Source organism: Dama dama, chromosome 31, assembly GCF_033118175.1.
Source record: "Dama dama isolate Ldn47 chromosome 31, ASM3311817v1, whole genome shotgun sequence".
NCBI lineage: Eukaryota > Metazoa > Chordata > Mammalia > Artiodactyla > Cervidae > Dama > Dama dama.
The window spans coordinates 46,122,086-46,143,228 of record NC_083711.1 but is presented as its reverse complement, the minus strand read 5'-3'; the positions used below and the strand labels follow the sequence as shown (position 1 = coordinate 46,143,228).

The 21,143-nt window shown below is 39.2% G+C and overlaps 2 protein-coding genes and 1 pseudogene across 2 annotated transcripts; all 3 read right to left on the bottom strand.

The window, feature by feature from the left end:
- Positions 1–204: 204 nt before the first annotated feature.
- On the bottom strand, positions 205–3,806 carry LOC133050109 (olfactory receptor 5H8-like; annotated as a pseudogene).
- A 6,535-nt stretch (positions 3,807–10,341) lies between these two features.
- LOC133050084 (olfactory receptor 5H8-like) lies at positions 10,342–11,292 on the bottom strand. Its single transcript, XM_061134208.1, has one exon. The coding sequence runs from the start codon at positions 11,269–11,271 to the stop codon at positions 10,342–10,344; it is 930 nt and encodes a 309-aa protein (XP_060990191.1). The 5' UTR covers positions 11,272–11,292.
- A 4,792-nt stretch (positions 11,293–16,084) lies between these two features.
- LOC133050108 (olfactory receptor 5H8-like) lies at positions 16,085–17,023 on the bottom strand. Its single transcript, XM_061134233.1, has one exon. It carries the CDS (start codon positions 17,021–17,023, stop codon positions 16,085–16,087), a length of 939 nt encoding a protein of 312 aa, XP_060990216.1.
- Positions 17,024–21,143: the final 4,120 nt, after the last annotated feature.

Here is a 21,143-nt window from a genome sequence, read left to right as displayed (position 1 = left end):
TTAGTAGCTTCAGCATAACTCAAACGCAACAATTTCCTGCCCTTTCAGTTGTGTATGTATGCAGTCACACAGTCATATCTGACTCTTTGCGACCCCATGAACTGTAGTCCCCCAGGCTCCTCTGCCCGTGGGATTTTCCAGGCAAGAATACTGGACTGGGTTCCCATTTACATCTCCATCAGTTTTGTATAATTACCTTTTAACTCATTTTGTGGCCCATGAATGAGTACAAAGGTCTGCATTGCTGCTCTTAGTATGAATAGTCTTTTCAGTTTTAGTCATTTTAATAGGTGAAGGATAAGTTGTTACATCTGGCACCTCCTACATAAGAAAAAAAAAGGGGGGGGGGCACAACACCTAGTGGGACCCTGTGGATTTTAGAAACAACACCATCGTCATTTGGGTGTGTTATTCCAGCCCATTCCAGCCAGAGCTGCTAGCTTTGAGTGTGGCTCAGAACAGGAGAACGTTTACAAAAGGTCCAGGGTGCTGTGTAAACTGCTCAGCCAATTGAACCACATGATCTCACAGAAACTGTGGTGCTTGGAGTGGCAGTGGCAGATAAGGATGCACTTGGGAGTCTGGCAGGCCTCTTGGGCATCCCTGTAGCTCAGATGGTAAAGAATCTGCCTGCAGTGCAGGAGAATCAGGTTCGATCCCTGGGTCTGGAATATCCCCTGGAGAAGGGAATGGCTCCCCACTCCAGTATTCTTGCCTGGAGAATTCCATGGACAGAGGAACCTGGCAGTCTACAGTCCATGGGATTGCAAAAAAACTGGACATGACTGAGTGACTAGCACACACATAGGTAAAAAGTAGAGCAGAACCTTGGTTCTGGAGCAAAGGCCCGCATCCACTGCAAATAACTACTCTCCTTGTGACAAACAGCTGTTGGCCTGTGTCTAGGCATTTTTAGAGGCTGAATGCTTAAACATTTAAAATTCTGGTTAAAATGCCAGTTTTCCATGAGACCAGAGCAGCTTTTCATAAACTTGGTGTTATATGACCCACCAAGCCATAAAATTGGCAGTACATTGCCATAATTTTGTCAAGTGGAAGAGAAATGAACCCTCTGGCCTGAGCAAGCCCTCAGGGCACCAGTATGTTTCTTGAAGAAACATGATCCCCATACCTGCTGCAATGACTTCTCTAGCCCAGCCTGCACTATGGCCTTGTGGGTTGGTCTCTATAATCCATGGAAAGAGGAAGAGATTACCTGGAGCTGATTTAACAATGATTCTGTACCACATGAAGACACCATCTGAGGGTGGACAACTACAGCACTACTGACGCTGTCTGTGACATACCTGTAGGACAGTAGTGATGGAATATCCTCCCATTGGGCAAAACTTTGAGCTGTCCACCTGCTTGGTTTCCTGGAAGGAGAAGTGGCCACATTTATCATGATATGGGCTTCCCAGGTGGTGCTAGTGGTAAAGAACCCACCTGCCAATGCAGGAGACATAAGAGACACAGGTTCAATTCCTGGTTCAGGAAGATCCCTGGGAGAGGAAATGGCAACTGATTCCAGTATTCTTGCCTAGAGAATCCCATGGATAGAGGAGCCTAGAGGGCTACAGTTGGTAGGGTCTCAAAGAGTGAGACATGACTGAAGCAACCTAGCACTCACACACATGATGATATATAATATGTTAGTTCCAATCCCTGGGTTGGAAGATCCCTTGGAGAAGGGAATGGCTACCCACTCCAATATTCTGGCCTGGAGAATTCCATGGATTATATAGTCATGGGGTCGCAAAGAGTTGGACACATCTGAGCGACTTTCTCTTTCACATATTAGTTTCAGGTATACAACATAGTGACTCAAAATTCTTATAGATTAGCACATTAAAAAGCAGAGACATTACTTTGCCAACAAAGGTCCATCTAGTCAAGGCTGTGGTTTTTCCAGTGGTCATGTATGGATGTGAGAGTTGGACTGTGAAGAAAGCTGAGCACTAAAGAATCGATGCTTTTAAACTGTGGTGTTGGAGAAGATTCTTGAGAGTCCCTTGGACTGCAAGGAGATCCAACTGGTCCATCCTCAAGGAGATCAGTCCTGGGTGTTCATTGGAAGGACTGATGCTGAAGCTGAAACTCCAATACTTTGGCCACCTGATGCGAAGAGATGACTCATTGGAAAAGACCCTGATGCTGGGAAAGATTGAGGGCAGGAGGAGAAGGGGATGACAGAGGATGAGATGGCTGGATGGCATCACCGACTCAATGGACATGGGTTTGGGTGGACTCCAAGAGTTGGTGATGGACAGGGAGGCCTGGCGTGCTGCGGTTCATGAAGCCCCAAAGAGTTGGACGTGACTGAGTGACTGAACTGAACTGTCATATAGCACCATCTAATCTGTGTTATTATATGACTGTATTAGTGAAGGAGGACTGACACTAGTATGAATTCTAAGCATTTTACTATTTTTGCCAGTGAGTCTACAACTCTCTTATTTCTTAGGCTGTAGATAACTGGATTTAACAAAGGGATTATGACAATGTAAAACAGAGAGTCCATTATATCCTCATCATCTGCTTGTGCAGATCCAGGGTGCACATACATGAATAGAAGAGCCCCATAGTATAAAGAGACAGATAGCAGGTGGTCTGCACAGATGGAGAAGGCCCTCCTTATGCATTGTAAAGACTTCTTTTTCAAAATTGTAAAGAGAACAAGTGTATAAGAGGCAAGAACAATGAGAATAGTGAACACATGTATAGACCCAGAGAAAATAAATATCACCAGAAATTTAATGGAAGGGTCAGTGCAGGAAATCTTAAACAATGTTATATCACTGTGTATTATATCACAGTAAAATTTATGTACTATGTTGGAGTTGCAGAAAGTTAATTTGAATTAAAAAATCATTATGAATTGTAGCATGGAAAAGGCCACCTAAAAATGACAAAACTAACAGCCAGATGCATGGTCTATTGGTCATGATCATTGGATAAATTAATGGTTTGCAAATGGGCATATAGTGATCATATGCCATTGTTGCCAGCAGAAAACGTTCTGTGGTTACACTGATTGCCAAGGGGTAAAAAAACATATTTTGCATTCAGTGAGAGAGATCATTTTGCTCTTGATACAGAAGTTGACCAGCATCTTGGAAGTCACTGTGGAGGATATCCAGGCATCCACAAAGGCCAATTTTCTAAGGAATAAGTACATGGGAATGTGAAGGTGAGGGTCGTTGCAAGTGAGAGCAGTCAGACCAAGGTTTCCCTCAATGGTGATGAGGCATAGCACCAAGAACAAGAGGGTTTGCCGCTGTGGTTGATACTTAAGTCCTGTGAGAACAAACGCTGTCAGCAATGTTGTTGCTCTTCCATGTCCTCACTGGATGTTTCCTGAAATCAATGGGATAAATATTTATTGCTATTTAACATGGATTTTCATGGGTAAATGGAAATAAATTCTTACTTAAATTCAAAAAATGTGAAGCAATGAACAGATTTAGAAATATGGAAGACATTCTAAACATGTGTGAAATTTGTGGAAGTAGGGTGGAGTGTGATAGGGAATTGTGTCTAGGGCATGGATATAGGGTCTAGGGAAAGGAAGTTCGAAAGACTTAGATAATGAAATAAATTGAATGACTTGCAAAGTATCTTGAACATTACTCATCAGCTAGTAAGTATACACTGAAAGTAAGAGATACAAGTGGCACTGTAAGATGTTTTTTTAAATCTGTATGAGGTAGTATAGAAAATAAACTGCAGGGAGTGGAAATTATAGTCAGGAATACTAGCCAGGAAGCTGTTACATTGTCCAGTGGTTTCCAAACCAGATTACACATTACAATTGGCTAAGGAACTTTTTGTGCAAAATATAGATCATGAGGTTTAATGTACATATTGATTTAGTGGGTTAATAATAAAGTCTAATAATCTGTATTTTTTAATTGTTCCTCAAGTAATTAAAACAACTCAAGTAATTAAAACTCTTGGCTTAAAACTCAGCATTCAAAAAACTAAGATCATAGTCCCATCACTTCATGGCAAATAGATGGGGGATAAGTGGAAACAGTGGCAGGTTTCTTTTCTAGGACTCCAAAATCACTGTGAACCATGACTGCAGCCATGAAATTTAAAGGCACTTTCTCCTTGGAAGAAAAGCTCTGACAAAACTAGATAGCATATTAAAAAGCAGAGTCATCACTTTGCTGACAAAGGTCTATATAGTCAAAGCTATGGTTTTTCCAGTAATCATGTACAAATGTGAGAGCTGGACCATAAAGAAAACTGAGCACTGAAGAAGTGATGCTTTCGAGTTGTGGTGCTGGAGAAGACTTTTCAGAGTCCCTTGGACTGCAAGGAGATCAAGCCAGTCCATTCTCAAGGAAATCAAGTCTGAATATTCATTGGAAGGACTGAGGCTGAAGCTAAAGCTCCAATACTTTGGCCACCAGATATGAAGAGCCAGCTCACTGGAAAAGACCGTGATGATGGGAAAGATTGAGGGTCTGAAGAGAAGGGGGTGACAGAGGATGAGACGGTTGGATGGCATCATCAACTCAATGGACATGAGTTTGAGCCAAAGGCAGGAGATAGTAAAGGACAGGAGAACCTGGTGTGCTGCAGTCCATGGATGCAAAGAGTCAGACACGACTGAGCGACTGAACAACAGTTTTGTACTCCAAGGCCAAACTTGCCTGCTATTCCGGGTATCTCTTGAATTTCTACTTTTGCATTTCAATCCCTTATGCTGAAAAGAACATCTTTTTTTGCTGTTAGTTCTAGAAAGTCTTGTAGGTCTTCATAAAACCATTTGACATCAGCTTCTTCAGCATTAGTTGCTGGGACATAGACTTGGATGACTATGATGTTGAATGCTTTGCCTTGGCAATGAACTGAGATCATCCTGCTGTTTTTGAGATTTCACCCAAGTTCTGCGTTTCAAACTCTTTTGTTGACCATGAGAGCCACTCCATTTCTTCTAAGGGATTCTTGCCCACAGTACTAGATATAATGGTCATCTGAATATATATTTTTCATTCTGTTATTCTGGAAAATTATCCTATACTAATATAAAAACGCACTGTTCCTTTAATGAGTTTTTGCTTTATTTTGAAAAACTGAAGGGAAATATGATAGCAGAAGGCAAGCTGCATGCAGTAACCATCTCAACCCAAGGAATCTTCTTGTGCTTTGTACAAGATTCAAAAAGAGTGATGCACTCTTACTGCATTCTATGTGTTTGTACTGTGATTTTTTTTAGTTTCATAAATATTTCACAAATACTTGTTCAGAAATTCAGATGTGCAAGCTATTCTGCCATTCACCGCAAAAAATACAGAGTGTTAAGACTTCTAAGTTGCAATCTAAAAGAGTCTTTAGGCCCAAAATAAGTAATATCCAAGTTCAAGGGTGGTCTAAGAAGAGTAAATAAACTAACAAGAGTTTCAAATGAGTGCGCATTGCCATCCTCTTTAGGGCAATCTGAAAGTAGATCATCTACACTCTAAGGTACAAGATAGACCTTGAAGAAAGACACCATGGAAATTATGAAGGATCAGTTGCGGGCTGGGGAGGTGGATTCTCTGTGGGGAGACCAGTAAGAGCAAAAGGACATAACCGAGAAGGGAAGTGTATCCAGTCTTTCAGTGACCTATTGTTGATATAAAAGACAGTCCACAGGAGAATTGTGAAGGAAAGGACTAGGAGTCCAACCATAGTATAATTGAAAGGACCTCAACTTATACCACAGTGAACAAATGCAGAGCAAGGAAGATAGAGAAAGAAAAATATATAAATATATATATAGATGTACATATATATAGAAACATCATATAGTCTGAACATGCACATACATAAATAAATATATGCTAAATTTTGTGTGTTGTGTGTATACACACACAAACACCACACAAAAACCTGCTAATGGCAATCCATTATAGATCCTTGAAGAGTAATATGGTTTAATCTGAGTTATTTTTACAAAGAAATATCTGGCAGATATGTTTGGAAAATAAGAGAGAATGAGCAGAATGAAGTGGATAAGTAACTAGAATTTTGTAAATCACAGAGGTAAGTGGCTATGAAAGTGAGTGTCACAGTGGTATCAATAAGAATGTACCTAGGATGAGTGATGAGAGGCAAAGAAGGGGTGGACCTGAAGGTGAATCACTCTTTATTCTTAGAGCATGGAGTGTGATGAAAATGAATATTTAAGGACTTTGGGGCACAAACATGCAAACTCTTGTTCATTTTCATTTCTTTCCCAGCCACCCCACAGGCATCACAATAGCATATCTTAACATTATTTGAACTTTGATGAGCTGCATTTATATCTCCTCATTGTCCACCACACATCCTGATAAGCTGATAACCTTTACATGTTTCTAGTTTCTTACTAGGTTTACTTTTTAAAAATTCAAAGAATATTAATCCATTTTTTCTATCCTACCCCTTCATTCTTCTTCTTTTAGGCTATACAGCATAAATATTCAATATAATCTGCTAGCTTTCTTAGTGAAGCTTTTGAAATTGATCAATAAAATACAGACACAAAAAGGACTGTAGAAGTCATAAACAATGAAAGAAAACATGCCTCTTTGCCTTTTCCTAAGCATCACTCTAAGCTAAGATCATCTCCTGCAGTGTAGTTCTGTTTTCACTGTCTTACTCCCATGCCATTTTTTTTCCTCCTTGCTTTTCCTTTTCTTTGTGTGATATGACAGGTGATTACCAAAGAAGTTCAGTTCAGTTCAGTTGCTCAGTCATGTCCAACTCCTTGCGACCCCATGAACCGCAGCACAGAGTCCATCGAAACTCATGTCCATTGAGTCGGTGATGCCATCAAACCATCACATCCTCTGTCGTCCCCTTCTTCTCTTGCCCTCAATCTTTCCCAGCATCAGGGTCTTTTCCAATGAGTCAGCTCTTCACATCAGGTGCCCAAAGTATTGGAGTTTCAGCTTCAGCATCAGTCCTTCCAATGAACACCCTGGACTGATCTCCTTTAGGATGGACTGGTTGGATCCAAGGGACTCTCAAGAATCTTCTCCAACACCACAGTTCAAAAGCATCAATTCTATAGATTGCTTTGTGACAATATTGATTCTTCCAATCCATGAACATGGTATGTTTCTCCATCTGTTTGTGTCCTCTTTGATTTCTTTCATCAGTGTTTTATAGTTTTCTATGTATAGGTCTTTTGTTTCTTTAGGTAGATATACTCCTAAGTATTTTATTCTTTTTGTTGCAATGGTGAATGGTATTGTTTCCTTAATTTCTCTTTCTGTTTTTTCATTGTTAGTATATAGGAATGCAAGGGATTTCTGTGTGTTAATTTTATATCCTGCAACTTTACTATATTCATTGATTAGCTCTAGTAATTTTCTGGTAGAGTCTTTAGGGTTTTCTATGTAGAGGATCATGTCATCTGCAAACAGTGAGAGTTTCACTTCTTCTTTTCCTATCTGGATTCCTTTTACTTCTTTTTCTGCTCTGATTGCTGAGGCCAAAACTTCCAACACTATGTTGAATAGTAGTGGTGAGAGTGGGCACCCTTGTCTTGTTCCTGATTTCAGGGGAAATGCTTTCAATTTTTGACCATTGAGGGTGATGCTTGCTGTGGGTTTGTCATATATAGCTTTTATTATGTTGAGGTATGTTCCTTCTATTCCTGCTTTTTGGAGAGTTTTAATCATAAATGAGTGTTGAATTTGATTCAATGCAATCCCTATCAAGCCACCAATGGTATTTTTCACAGAACTAGACCAAAGAATTTCACAATTTGTATGGAAATACAAAAAACCTCGAATAGCCAAAGTAATCTTGAGAAAGAAGAATGGAACTGGAGGAATCAACCTGCCTGACTTCAGACTCTACTACAAAGCCACAGTCATCAAGACAGTATGGTACTGGCACAAAGACAGAAATATAGATCAATGGAACAGAATAGAAAGCCCAGAGATAAACCCACAAACCTATGGATACCTTATCTTTGACAAAGGAGGCAAGGATATACAATGGAAAAAAGACAACCTCTTTAACAAGTGGTGCTGGGAATACTGGTCAACCACTTGTAAAAGAATGAAACTAGAACACTTTCTAACACCATACACAAAAATAAACTCAAAATGGATTAAAGATCTAAATGTAAGACCAGAAACTATAAAACTCCTAGAGGAGAACATAGGCAAAACACTCTCCGACATAAATCACAGCAAGATCCTCTATGACCCACCTCCCAGAATATTGGAAATAAAAGCAAAACTAAACAAATGGGACCTAATGAAACTTAAAAGCTTTTGCACTACAAAGGAAACTATAAGTCAGGTGAAAAGACAGCCCTCAGATTGGGAGTAAATAACAGCAAATGAAGAAACAGACAAAGGATTAATCTCAAAAATATACAAGCAACTCCTGCAGCTCAATTCCAGAAAAATAAATGACCCAATCAAAAAATGGGCCAAAGAACTAAACAGACATTTCTCCAAAGAAGACATACAGATGACTAACAAGCACATGAAAAGATGCTCAACATCACTCATTATTAGAGAAATGCAAATCAAAACCACAATGAGGTACCATTACACACCAGTCAGGATGGCTGCTATCCAAAAGTCTACAAGCAATAAATGCTGGAGAGGGTGTGGAGAAAAGGGAACCCTCTTACACTGTTGGTGGGAATGCAAACTAGTACAGCCACTATGGAAAACAGTGTGGAGATTTCTTAAAAAACTGGAAATAGAACTGCCATATGACCCAGCAATCCCACTTCTGGGCATACACACCAAGGAAACCAGATCTGAAAGAGACACGTGCACCCCAATGTTCATCGCAGCACTGTTTATAATAGCCAGGACATGGAAGCAACCTAGATGCCCATCAGCAGATGAATGGATAAGGAAGCTGTGGTACATATACACCATGGAATATTACTCAGCCGTTAAAAAGAATTCATTTGAATCAGTCCTAATGAGATGGATGAAACTGGAGTCCATTATACAGAGTGAAGTAAGCCAGAAAGATAAAGAACATTACAGCATACTAACACATATATATGGAATTTAGAAAGATGGTAATGATAACCCTATATGCAAAACAGAAAAAGAGACACAGAAATACAGAACAGACTTTTGGACTCTGTGGGAGAAGTTGAGGGTGGGATGTTTCGAAAGAACAGCATGTATACTATCTATGGTGAAACAGATCACCAGCCCAGGCTGGATGTATGAGACAAGTGCTCGGGCCTGGTGCACTGGGAAGACCCAGAGGAATCGGGTGGAGAGGGAGGTGGGAGGGGGGACCGGGATGGGGAATACGTGTAAATCTATGGCTGATTCATATCAATGTATGACAAAACCCACTGAAATATTGTGAAGTAATTAGCCTCCAACTAAAAAAAAAAAAAAAAAGCATCAGTTCTTCAGTGCTCAGCTTTCTTTATAGTCCAACTCTCACACCCATACATGACCACTGGAAAAACCATAGCCTTGACTAGACGGACCTTTGTTGGCAAAGTAATGTCTCTGCTTTTTAATATGCTATCTAGGTTGGTCATAACTTTCCTTCCAAGGAGTGAGCGTCTTTTAATTTCATGGCTGCAATCACCATCTCCAGTGATTTTGGAGCCCAAAAAAATAAAGTCAGCCACTGTTTCCACTGTTTCCCCATCTATTTGCTGTGAAGTGATGGGACCAGATGCCATGATCTTAGTTTTCTGAATGTTGAGCTTTAAGCCAACTTTTTCACTCTCCTCTTTCACTTTCATCAAGAAGCTTTTTAGTTCCTCTTCACTTTCTGCCATAAGGGTGGTGTCATCTGCATATCTGAGGTTATTGATATTTCTCCCAGCAATCTTGATTCCAGCTTGTGCTTCCTCCATCCCAGCATTTCTCATGATGAAAGTTACCACAGCCTAAATAAAGTGGAATATGGGACCTTTGACGGCAGACGAAATTCCTGGGATTTGCCTCTGTTCAATCAAATAGCAACCTGCATCCACTGTGGAGTTAAAAGTATTAAGAGTCTCTGTCTCTAGGTCTATGGTTTATAAGAATCAAAGACACCATAAACAATTCCCCCTTAGAGTAACTTCACTATTTTAGTACTTTATGCATTTTTAGTCATGTTCTAGAACATAAAAGCATATAAAATGATTGCATTTGTTTTTTGCTTTATTTTGGTATTATATAAACAGTTTAATAAAAATTTTGTAATAAGAAGTAAAAAGTATTTAGGGAATTTATTAGGTACTAACATAAGTCCCAAAATTATAGGACATTATAAGTACAAAAAAATTTGAATACTAATCATTACATAACAAGATCAAAACTATACAATTAATTAATGCTTTAATGAAAATAGATATTACTATGAGATCTAAGAATATCTCTTTAACACTTTTGTCAGTGAATCTATGACTTTCTTATTTCTCAGGCTGTAGATAATTGGATTTAAGAAAGGAATTATGACAGTGTAAAATAGAGAGTCTATCATATCTTGATCATCTGCTTGTTCAGATCCAGGGTGCACATACATGAAGAGAAGAGGCCCATAGTATAACGAGACAGACAGAAGGTGGGCTCCACAGGTGGAGAAGGCTTTCCTTATTCCTTGTATAGACTTCTTTTTTAATATTGTAAAGAGAATAAGTATATAAGAGATAAGAACAATGAGAATGGTAAACACCTGAATTGAACCAGAGAAAATAAATACCATCAGAACATTAATAGAGGGATCAGTACAAGAAATTTTAATCAGTGGCATAATGTCACAATAAAAGTGATGTATTATATTAGAGTTACAAAATGTTACTCTGAATAACAAACCTGTATGAATTATGGAATGTATAAGGCCACCTAAAAATGATAAGACTACTAGTTGCATGCATAGCCTATTGGTCATAATCACTGAATAAAGTAATGGTTTGCAGATAGCCACATAGCGATCATATGCCATTGTTGACAGCAGAAAACATTCTGTGGTTACACTGATTACAAAGGAAAAGAATTGTACCATGCATTCAGAGAGAGATATCATCTTACTCTTGCCTAGGAAGTTGGCCAGCATTTTGGGGGTCACTGTAGATGATACCCAGGCATCCACAAATGCTAAACTCCCAAGGAATAAGTACATGGGGATGTGAAGGTGAGGGTCATTGCAGATGAGAGCAATCAGACCAAGGTTCCCCATGATGGTGATGAGATATATCATGAAGAACAGAAGGAACAGGGGGATTTGCCACTCTGGTTGATGTGTAAGACCTGTGAGAATGAACTCCGTCAGCTCTGTTGCATTTTTTGTTTCCATATCCTTGATAGATAGCCTCTGAAACAAGTGCAGTAAATGGAAAAGAAAGTTATCAAGCATTTTAAAACTAATATTTGTTGAAGGTAATTGAAATAAAACCATATACTATCTAAATGCTCTTTAATAATCTTACTATAGTACATAAAAATTACTTGTATAAGTTATGTTAAAACAGTTCAATTACAACATTTAAAAATTTGTACAGAAATGAGCAGATTTAGAAGAGAAGAAAGACTTTCTGGAGATGAGCAAAATTAGGGAATACTATAGAATGAGGTCAAGAAATTCTATGTGTAGGACATGGATGCAGCATCTAAGTACAGATGTTAGAAGGACCCAGTTTATAAAGTGAATTGAATGCCATATGAATGATCTTGAGCTATATTCTTCAAGAAATAAGTAAGAAATGAAAACATATAAAACAGAAAGTGGCAACATCAGTTATTTTTGAAATTAAATATTTGATTGCAGAAAATAGACTGCAAGGAGAAAACCTTGACTAATCAGGAAGTTGTGACTATTGTCCAGTGACTCCCAAACTAGATTAGGCATCAGAATTGTCTGAGGGAAATTTTGTGCAAATTATAGATTCTGAAGTATTGCTGTAGACATCAGATCAGTAGATCTTGATTGGAGTCTGATAATATGTATTGTAGAAATATTCCCCAGGTGATTTAAATGTGTGTGAAGTTCTTAATTCATGTGTGATAGGACATTAGGAGTGACAAAGAAGACAAAGTGAGAGATCAAAATAAATCAGAATGAAGACTCATTTGTGTTGCTGAATGCAAGTTTGTGTCCCCGATGTACTGTGAGGTCAAACAAACCAAAATGTCTGAGTTTGGAGTAGAGAAAGGTATAATGCAGGGACTAGCAAGGAGAATGGGTGACTTCAGCTCAAAAAATCCTAACTCACCAACGGTTTTCAAAAACCGATATTGAAAGCTCAGATGAAATAGCCAGTTTTTGCAAGGAGCATCCTCTGAACACCCAGGTATATAATTCTACAAAAGCTTAATAAAAATAGAAAGTAATGACTTGGGAGTCATAGAAGTGGCTAAAATATAGTATGATCTATCCATTGGGAAATGTATACAAGGTAAAGGGAAATGTAGCATGAAAATAAGTTTGAGGAAATTTAAAGAGATTTAAAAGTGGATATGTGTGTGTGTGTGTGTGTGTGTGTGTGTGTGTAGGTATATACATAATTTTAGATACATAACACCTGATCCTATTTTCTACCTAATAAGTCTAGAAACCAAACTTCTAGAAACTGACTTTTCCTTGAACCTAATGTAAGGGGGCTTGATCTACTGCTAGTAACTCTACTGCACATACACTGAGTTTGGAATATAGAGAGAGAATGACAAAGACTTGATGTGTGCAGAAGAGCATTTTGGCTGCCAACTCAATCAAGGGAACAGTATCGCGTCCCTAGAAAATGAATCCTGTGCCCATCACAATGGCATTTTCGGTGTGATTTGTAGTATTTAAGTTCAGCAACAATGATAACAAGGCTATTGAGCTAGAGCTAGAACATGATTTGGAGTGTTGACTACCCATTTCTCCAGTGGGTTTCTCCAACTTTCCTAGCATTTCTTTGCTGGATTCAGTTTTCATTCAATTAACTGTTTTCCTCTTGGAACCAAGAGCACTGACCACCCAAAAAAGAGAAAAGGAAAGACCAGAAAAGGCTACTGAGCAGACTCATCAGAAAAGAGGGAAGGTGTTGGAAAGCTGAATGTAGGGAACTTAAACAGAGGAAAATACTTTAAAAGCACAAAGGAACGTAGAGCGCCAAAAGTGAAATCACTGCTCTTGTTAAGATAAGGAGTGAACAGAGATAATTGAATCTGGAAATTAAGAGATTTTTAGTGGCTTTAGTGAGAGCAGTTTCCATTTTGTCATAGAACTGAATCAAAGAACACTGGAAACTGAATGGAAGCAAATGCCACAGCAGTGAGTAGAATGAAACAGAGTATCTGAGATGTGAAGAACAGATGAGGTTTTTTTTTTCCTTGTAGAAAAATGTCATGAGAATTTTCAAAAGAGATAGAAGCGAGCATTGAGATGAGAGTGGGTAGGGAAGTAGAATGAGACGTGTGGGTGGGTGGGAAGAAAGCATGAAACCACAAAAAGCAGAAAGAGAGTAAGGAAGGTAGATGGATAAGTGTAGAAAAGAGAAGGAAATGAAGAGGGAGAGGAAGTATCAGAGAAAGGCTGAAGATGAAATAAGGGGAAACCTCAGCGGTTTGGGGGCCTTATGTTTATATTAACCCTGGTTTTCCTTGAAATTTTTCAACACTGGGAAACTTTCCTTTTTCTTTCCTTCAAATATCCAAGTTTTTATTCCTATGGAATTTGTGTATGACAGTGTTTAATTTAAATAAATTTACTTCAGAAATGTATGTTGTCTATAAATAAACTAACACCGCATCAAACTTCATGTTTGAAAGATCCTTTACCTTTGCTATTACTGAGATTAGAGCTGACTTTCTCTAGAAATCCTTCTGGTTTTCCGTCACAGCATTTGTTTATCCACAGTTTTTATTAGCAGAATAAAATTGAGCCAAAGACTGGAACTGAATAAAGGTCATATAAATAAACAATGCCAATAACTACAACTGTTAACTATGTATTTATTTGAAATACACTTTCCTTCCATTCAGTCCCAAATCAGTAAATAATGAAAAATTCTCAATTCCGTGTATGGGTACTTATGAAGTAATAAAAGTCAAAATGATTGAGGGCCATTTCCAGCACTTTTGCATATATATGTACACAGATATACTCAATGAAATAATTAAGGAGTGGATGAAAGGATAGAGGGGTTACTATTTAGGTGATATAACTTGAAATTTAATCCACCAGTATAGTTCGTTAAATGGAATAAATATTTTGAACACAATTATCAGAAAGATTACTTACACAGGAAACATTGTGATCTAAATATTTAAATCAACTTTTAATTTAATGTTCTAATTTACCAACTCTTATCCTGTGGAGTTTTGTGATTATGCTAAGCAGATAATTAAGTATGATTAAATGGTAAAATGTAGCCTTAGAGCTATTCTACTTATTCACATTTACTCACAGTAGTAAAATAAATGGATTATTCACTATTTACTTTCAATTTTCAACTGACTGTTCAGGCATCTTGTAAACCAAATCAAAATTATGATACATTTAGAAGTATTTTAAATTTCTATTAAAAGTGAGTATTATAAGAGTCATCCTCTCTTACCTATATCTGTTAGGAAATTGTTGAGATTCTTTGAGAGTTTGGCTTTCAGAAGCAAAAAATAATACAAGAGCCCCAGAATGACAGTAACAGGGGTGATAGTTAGTTCTTCCCACGGATTCACTTTGGAGGCTTAATTTTCCAGGCTCAGGAAAATGCTGCTTATATACATTTTAACTATGTGCATTTGCCAGAAGAGGAAAGAATAATAAAATAAAATTCCCCTGATAGCACCATTGATTCCCTTAATGACAACCTAATATGATGTTAAAGTGTTACACTCAGTATGCCAGCAAATTTGGAAAACTCAGTAATAATGAGAGTCCGTTAAAAATCCTTGAAGAGTTATGTGATTTCATCTCAGTTCTTTTTACAAAGAAAAACCTGGCAGATATGTTTGGGACATAAGAGAGAATCAGCAGAATGGAGGCAATAAGTAATTAGAGTTTTAGAGGTAGATGGTTATGAAGGTGAGGGCCACAGTGGTATCTGCAAGAATGTACCTAGAATCAATAGTGAGAGGTAGACAAGGGGTGGACCTGACGGTGAATCACTCGTTAGTCTTAGAGTATGGAGTGAAAATGAACATCTGGAGCACACACATCCAAACCCTTGTTCGTGTCTTTCCTAGCCTCTCACTGGGCAGTATGGTGTCCTATCTTAACATTAATTGAACTTTGTTAGTATGCATGTTAGTACGAAAAACCTCTCATTGTCATCCACACATTCCAATAACCTTTACATGTGACTATTTCTTTTTCTAATTAATTTCACTTAAAAAAAAATCATTCTAGGAATATTGACCATTATTTTCCTATTCTGCCTCTTCATTCGTACCCATCCTAAACTTTCAGTTTATCTATTAACCTTCTTAGAAGAGTCTTCCAGATTGACCTACAAATACATACACAGCCAGAAAGGACTTTAGAAGTCATCATAGATAGTGAGCGATAACTTGCCTTTTGTCTCTCTTGGAGCCCAGGAAGGTAAAAGCATCTCTCATAGTGTAGCTCTTTGTCTTCATTATCTTAGATCCCCTGTCATTTTTTTTTTTTTTCCTCATTGCTCTCCCATTTCTTTCTGTGATATGAGAGTTGATTCCCATGAGAAGTGAAATTTACCATGCACCAAATAAAGTGGAATGTAAGCCCTTTTGATGGCCAGCAGAATTCCTAGGGTTTGCCTCTCTTCATTCAAATACCAACCCGCCTCCACTTTGAAGTTAAATGTGATTGACTTGTAAGTGTCAAAGACATCATAAACAAGTCTCCTTCAGAGGAACTTCTCTGTTTTAATATTTAATGCATTTTAAAACCACATGGAAGAACATACAAGCATAGAAAATACTTGGGGTTTTTTGCTTTATTTTAGTATTCTATAAAGAGGATTCAAATTTTTACATGTTTTGAATAAGAACATGAATCTATTTTATGGGACTTATTAGTTACTAATGTCTTAAGTCACTAAAATAATAGAACAATTATACATCCAAAAAAAACTGAACACTATCACATAGCAACATCTAAACTATATAATATTGTTAATATTTAAATGAAAAGAGTACCGATAATACTATGAGATATAACCATCTCCCTTTAACATTTTTGCCAGGGAATCTATAACTTTCTTATTTCTCAGGCTGTAAATAATTGGATTTAAGAAAGGAATTATGACAGTGTAAAATAAAGAGTCCATCATATCTTGATCATCTGCTTGTGTGGATCCAGGTCGCACATACATGAAGAGAAGAGGCCCATAGTATAAAGAGACAGACAGGAGGTGGGCCCCACAGGTGGAGAAGGCCTTCCTTATGCCTTGCAAAGATTTCCTTTTTAATATTGTAAAGAGAACAAGTGTGTATGAGACAAGAACTATCAGAATGGTGAACACCTGTATTGAGCCAGAGAAAATAAATATCATCAGAACATTAATAGAAGGGTCAGTACAAGAAATTTTAATCAGTGGCATGATATCACAGTAAAAATGAAGTATTATGTTAGAGTTACAGAAGGTTAATCTGAATAAAAAACCTGTATGAATTAAGGCATGAAGAAGGCCACCTACAAATGATGAGACTAGCAGCTGCGTGCATAGTCTATTGGTCATAATCACTGGATAAAGTAGTGGTTTGCAAATGGCTACATAGCGATCATATGCCATTGTTGCCAGCAAAAAACATTCTGTGGTTACGCTGATTGCAAAGGAAAAGAATTGTATCTTGCATTCAGAGAGAGATATCATCTTACTCTTGCCTAGGAAGTTGACTAGCATCTTGGGGGTCACTGTGGATGATAACCAAGTATCCACAAAGGCCAAGTTCCCAAGAAAAAAGTACATCGGGATATGAAGTTGAGGGTCATTGTAGATGAGTACAACCAAACCAGTGTTTCCCATGATGGTGATGAGATATATTGTAAAGAACAGCAGAAACAGGGGAATTTGCCACTCTGGTTGATGTGTAAGTCCTGTGAGAATGAACTCCGTCAGCTCTGTGGCATTTTTTGTTTCCATATCCTTAATAGATGGCATCTGAAATGCAATGTGGTAAATGGAAAAAGGACATCGTTTATTTTTAAAAGTGAATCTGCTGAGGATAATTGAAATAAAAGCACATACTAACCTGAATATTTTTTACTTTGTTTACTCTTACTATGATACCTGAAAATTAGTAGTGGAAAAGTTATATTAGAATAATGCAATTGTATCATTTAAAATTTTTTTCAGAAGTGAGCAGATTTAAAACACAGAAAAGCATTATGTCACTTAAAACTTTGCACAGAAACGAGAAGATTTAGAAGAGAAGAAAGACATTTTGAAGATGAGCAAACTTAGAGAATAGTAAATAACCTCAGATATGCAGATGACACCACCCTTATGGCAGAAAGCAAAGAGAAACTAAAGAGTCTCTTGATGAAAGTGAAAGAGGAGAGTGAAAAAGTTGGCTTAAAACTCAACATTCAGAAAACTAAGATCGTGGCATCTGGTCCCATCACTTCATGGCAAATAGACGGGGAAACAGTGGCTGACTTTATTTTGGGGGGGCTCCAAAATCACCATGAAGTTAAAAGACACTTGCTCCTTGGAAGGAAAGCTATGACCAACCTAGACAGCATATTAAAAAGCAGAGAGAGGGAGGAGCCAAGATGGCGGAGGAGTAGGACGGGGAGACCACTTTCTCTCCTACAAATTCATCAAAAGAATAACTGAACACAGAGCAAACTTCGCAAAACAACTTCTGATCGCTAGCTGAGGTCATCAGGCGCCCAGAAAAGCAGCCCATTGTCTTCGAAAGGAGGTAGGACAAAATATAAAAGATAAAAAGTGAGACAAAAGAGCTAAGGACGGAGATCCGTCCCGGGAGCTCTTAGGCGGCATTGCTTGGGGTAGGGTCCGGGCCTGAGTGCCCTGAGGACAATCGGAGGGAGCTTCTGTGAGTTGCCAACTTGAACTGTGGGAGACCAAAAGAGAGAGAGAAAATTAACCGGCCGAACAGACTGCCGGCCGTTCGCAGAACAAAGAGACCGAGAGGGTCCAGAGAGGAGCTCGCAGGCTGCGGACCGGCCCAGCCCCGCCGGAGGCAGGAGGCAGGGGGGAGGGGAAGGTCGCGGCGAGACGCAGGGCGCAGGCACCCGACCGGCGCGGGCGGGACTGGGGCTGGGGACGCGGAGGGCAGAAGGCGCGCGCACCCGACTGGGGCCAGCGGAAACTGAGACTGGGTCCGCGGAAGGGAGGGGGGCGCGCCACACCTGGGGATAGCGCGCCCATCGAGCCCCTGGCTGCCTGGACCGCTCTGACGGGGAAGGCACAGAGAGCAGGCGCAGCTTTTCCTTCCGCGCTTTTGTGGAACACCCGAGGGCTGGAACCTCGTGCAGCGCGGGGCGCACTCCATATAGAACAGCTGGGAGCCTGAGCGGCGCAGACGGAGAAAGCAGCGCCGGCCCCTCCCGGCAGAGCCAGCCCCTCCCCGCGGTGCCAGCCCCTCCCCGCAGCGCCAGCCCCTCCCCGCGGCGCAAGCCCGTCACCACAGCGACAGCCCCTCCCGGCAGCGCAAGCCTGTCCCTGCGGAGCGACGGAACTAGCTACCTGAATAAGAGTCCACCTCCGCCCGCCTGTGCCAGGGCGGAAATGAGGCTCTGAAGAGACCGGCAAACAGAAGCCAAATAAACAAAGGGAACCGCTTCAGAAGGGACTGGTGCAACAGATTAAAATCCCTCTAGGAAACATTGACTACACCAGAAGGGGCCTGTAGATATCGAGAAGCGTAAGCTGGAACGAGGAGCTATCTGAAACTGAGCCGAACCCACACTGACCGCAACAGCTCCAGAGAAACTCCTAGATATAATTTTACTTTTTTCTCTTTTTTTTTTTAAATTTTTTTTTATTTTTTTCTTTTTTTTCTTTTTTCTTTTTTCTCTTTTATTTTCCTTTAAAATCCCCTATTACTCCCCTATTACGCCTTAACTTTCATTTCCATAGACTTTTATGATTTTTTAATTAGGGGGAAAAAAAAATTTTTTTTTTCCTTTTTTTTTTTTTTTTCTTTTTCTTTCTTTTTTGTTCTTTTTTTTCTTACCTTTTTCTCTTCTATTTTCTATTTTTCTTTTTCTCTTATTTCTTTTAAAGTCCTCTAGTACTCCTCTACTACTCCTTAATTTTCATTTTCAATACACTATAACCTTACAAAAAAAAAAAAAAGAAGAGAAGCCCTATTTTTAAACCGAAGATTATTCTCTCCCAATCTTGACTCTCTGTTTTCTACCTCAGAACACCTCTATTTCCTCCTTTCCCCTTCTCTTCCCAATCCAATTCTGTGAATCTTTGTAGGTGACTGGGCTACGGAGAACACACTGGGAACAGACAACTGCGTAGATCTGTCTCTCTCCTCTTGAGTCCCCCTTTTTCTCCTCCTGCTCATCTCTATCTCCCTCCTCCCTCTCCTCTTTTTCATGTGACGCTGTGAACCTCTCTGGGTGTCCCTAACGGGGGAGAATCTTTTAGCCATTAACCTAGAAGTTTTCTTATCAGGGCTGTATAGTTGGAGAAGTCCTGAGACTACAGGAAGAATAAAACTGAAATCCAGAGGCAGGAGACTTAAGCCCAAAACCTGAGAACACAAGAAAACTCCTGACTACAAGGAACTTTAAGTAATAATTGACTGTCCAAAAGCCTCCATACCTACACTGAAACCAACCACCACCCAAGAGCCAATAAGTTTTAGAGCAAGACATACCACGCAAATTCTCCAGCAACGCAGGAACATAGCCCTGAACATCAACATACAGGCTGCCCAAGGTCACACCTAACACATAGACCCATCTCAAAACTCATTACTGGGCACTCCATTGCTCTCCAAAGAGAAGAAATCAAGTTCCACGCACCAGAACACTGACGCAAGCTTCCCTAACCAGGAAATCTCGACAAGCCAATCGTCTAACCCCACCCACTGGGTTAATCCTCCACAACAAAAAGGAACCACAGACCTCCAGAATACAGAAAGCCCACTCCAGATACAGCAATCTAAACAAGATGAAAAGGCAAAGAAATACCCAACAGGTAAAGGAACATGAAAAATGCCCACCAAGTCAAACAAAAGAGGAGGAGATAGGGAATCTACCTGAAAAAGAATTTAGAATAATGATAATAAAAATGATCCAAAATCTTGAAAACAAAATGGAGTTACAGATAAATAGGCTGGAAACAAAGATTGAAAAGATTCAAGAACTGTTTAATAAAGACCTAGAAGAAATAAAAAAGAGTCAATTAAAAATGAATAATGCAATGAATGAGATCAAAAACACTTTGGAGGGAACCAAGAGTAGAATAACGGAAGCAGAAGATAGGATAAGTGAGGTAGAAGATAAAATGGTGGAAATAAATGAAGCAGAGAGGAAAAAGAAAAAAGGATCAAAAGAAATGAGGACAACCTCAGGGACCTCTGGGACACTGTGAAACGCCCCAACATTCGAATCATAGGAGTTGCAGAAGAAGAAGACAGAAAGAAAGGCCATGAGAAAATACTCGAGGAGATAATAGCTGAAAACTTCCCTAAAATGGGGAAGGAAATAGCCACCCAAGTCCAAGAAACCCAGAGAGTCCCAAACAGGATAAACCCAAGGCGAAACACCCCAAGACACATATTAATCAAATTAACAAAGATCAAACACAAAGAACAAATATTAAAAGCAGCAAGGGAAAAACAACAAATAACACACAAAGGGATTCCCATAAGGATAACAGCTGATCTATCAATAGAAACCCTCCAGGCCAGAAGGGAATGGCAGGACGTACTGAAAGTAATGAAAGAGAATAACCTACAACCTAGATTACTGTATCCAGCAAGGATCTCATTCAGATATGAAGGAGAATTCAAAAGCTTTACAGATAAGCAAAAGCTGAGAGAATTCAGCACCACCAAACCAGCTCTTCAACAAATGCTAAAGGATCTTCTCTAGACAGGAAATGCAGAAAGGTTGTATAAATGTGAACCCAAAACAACAAAGTAAATGGCAACGGGACCACACCTGTCAATAATTACCCTAAATGTAAATGGGTTGAATGCCCCAACCAAAAGACAAAGATTGGCTGAATGGATACAAAAACAAGACCGCTATATATGCTGTCTACAAGAGAC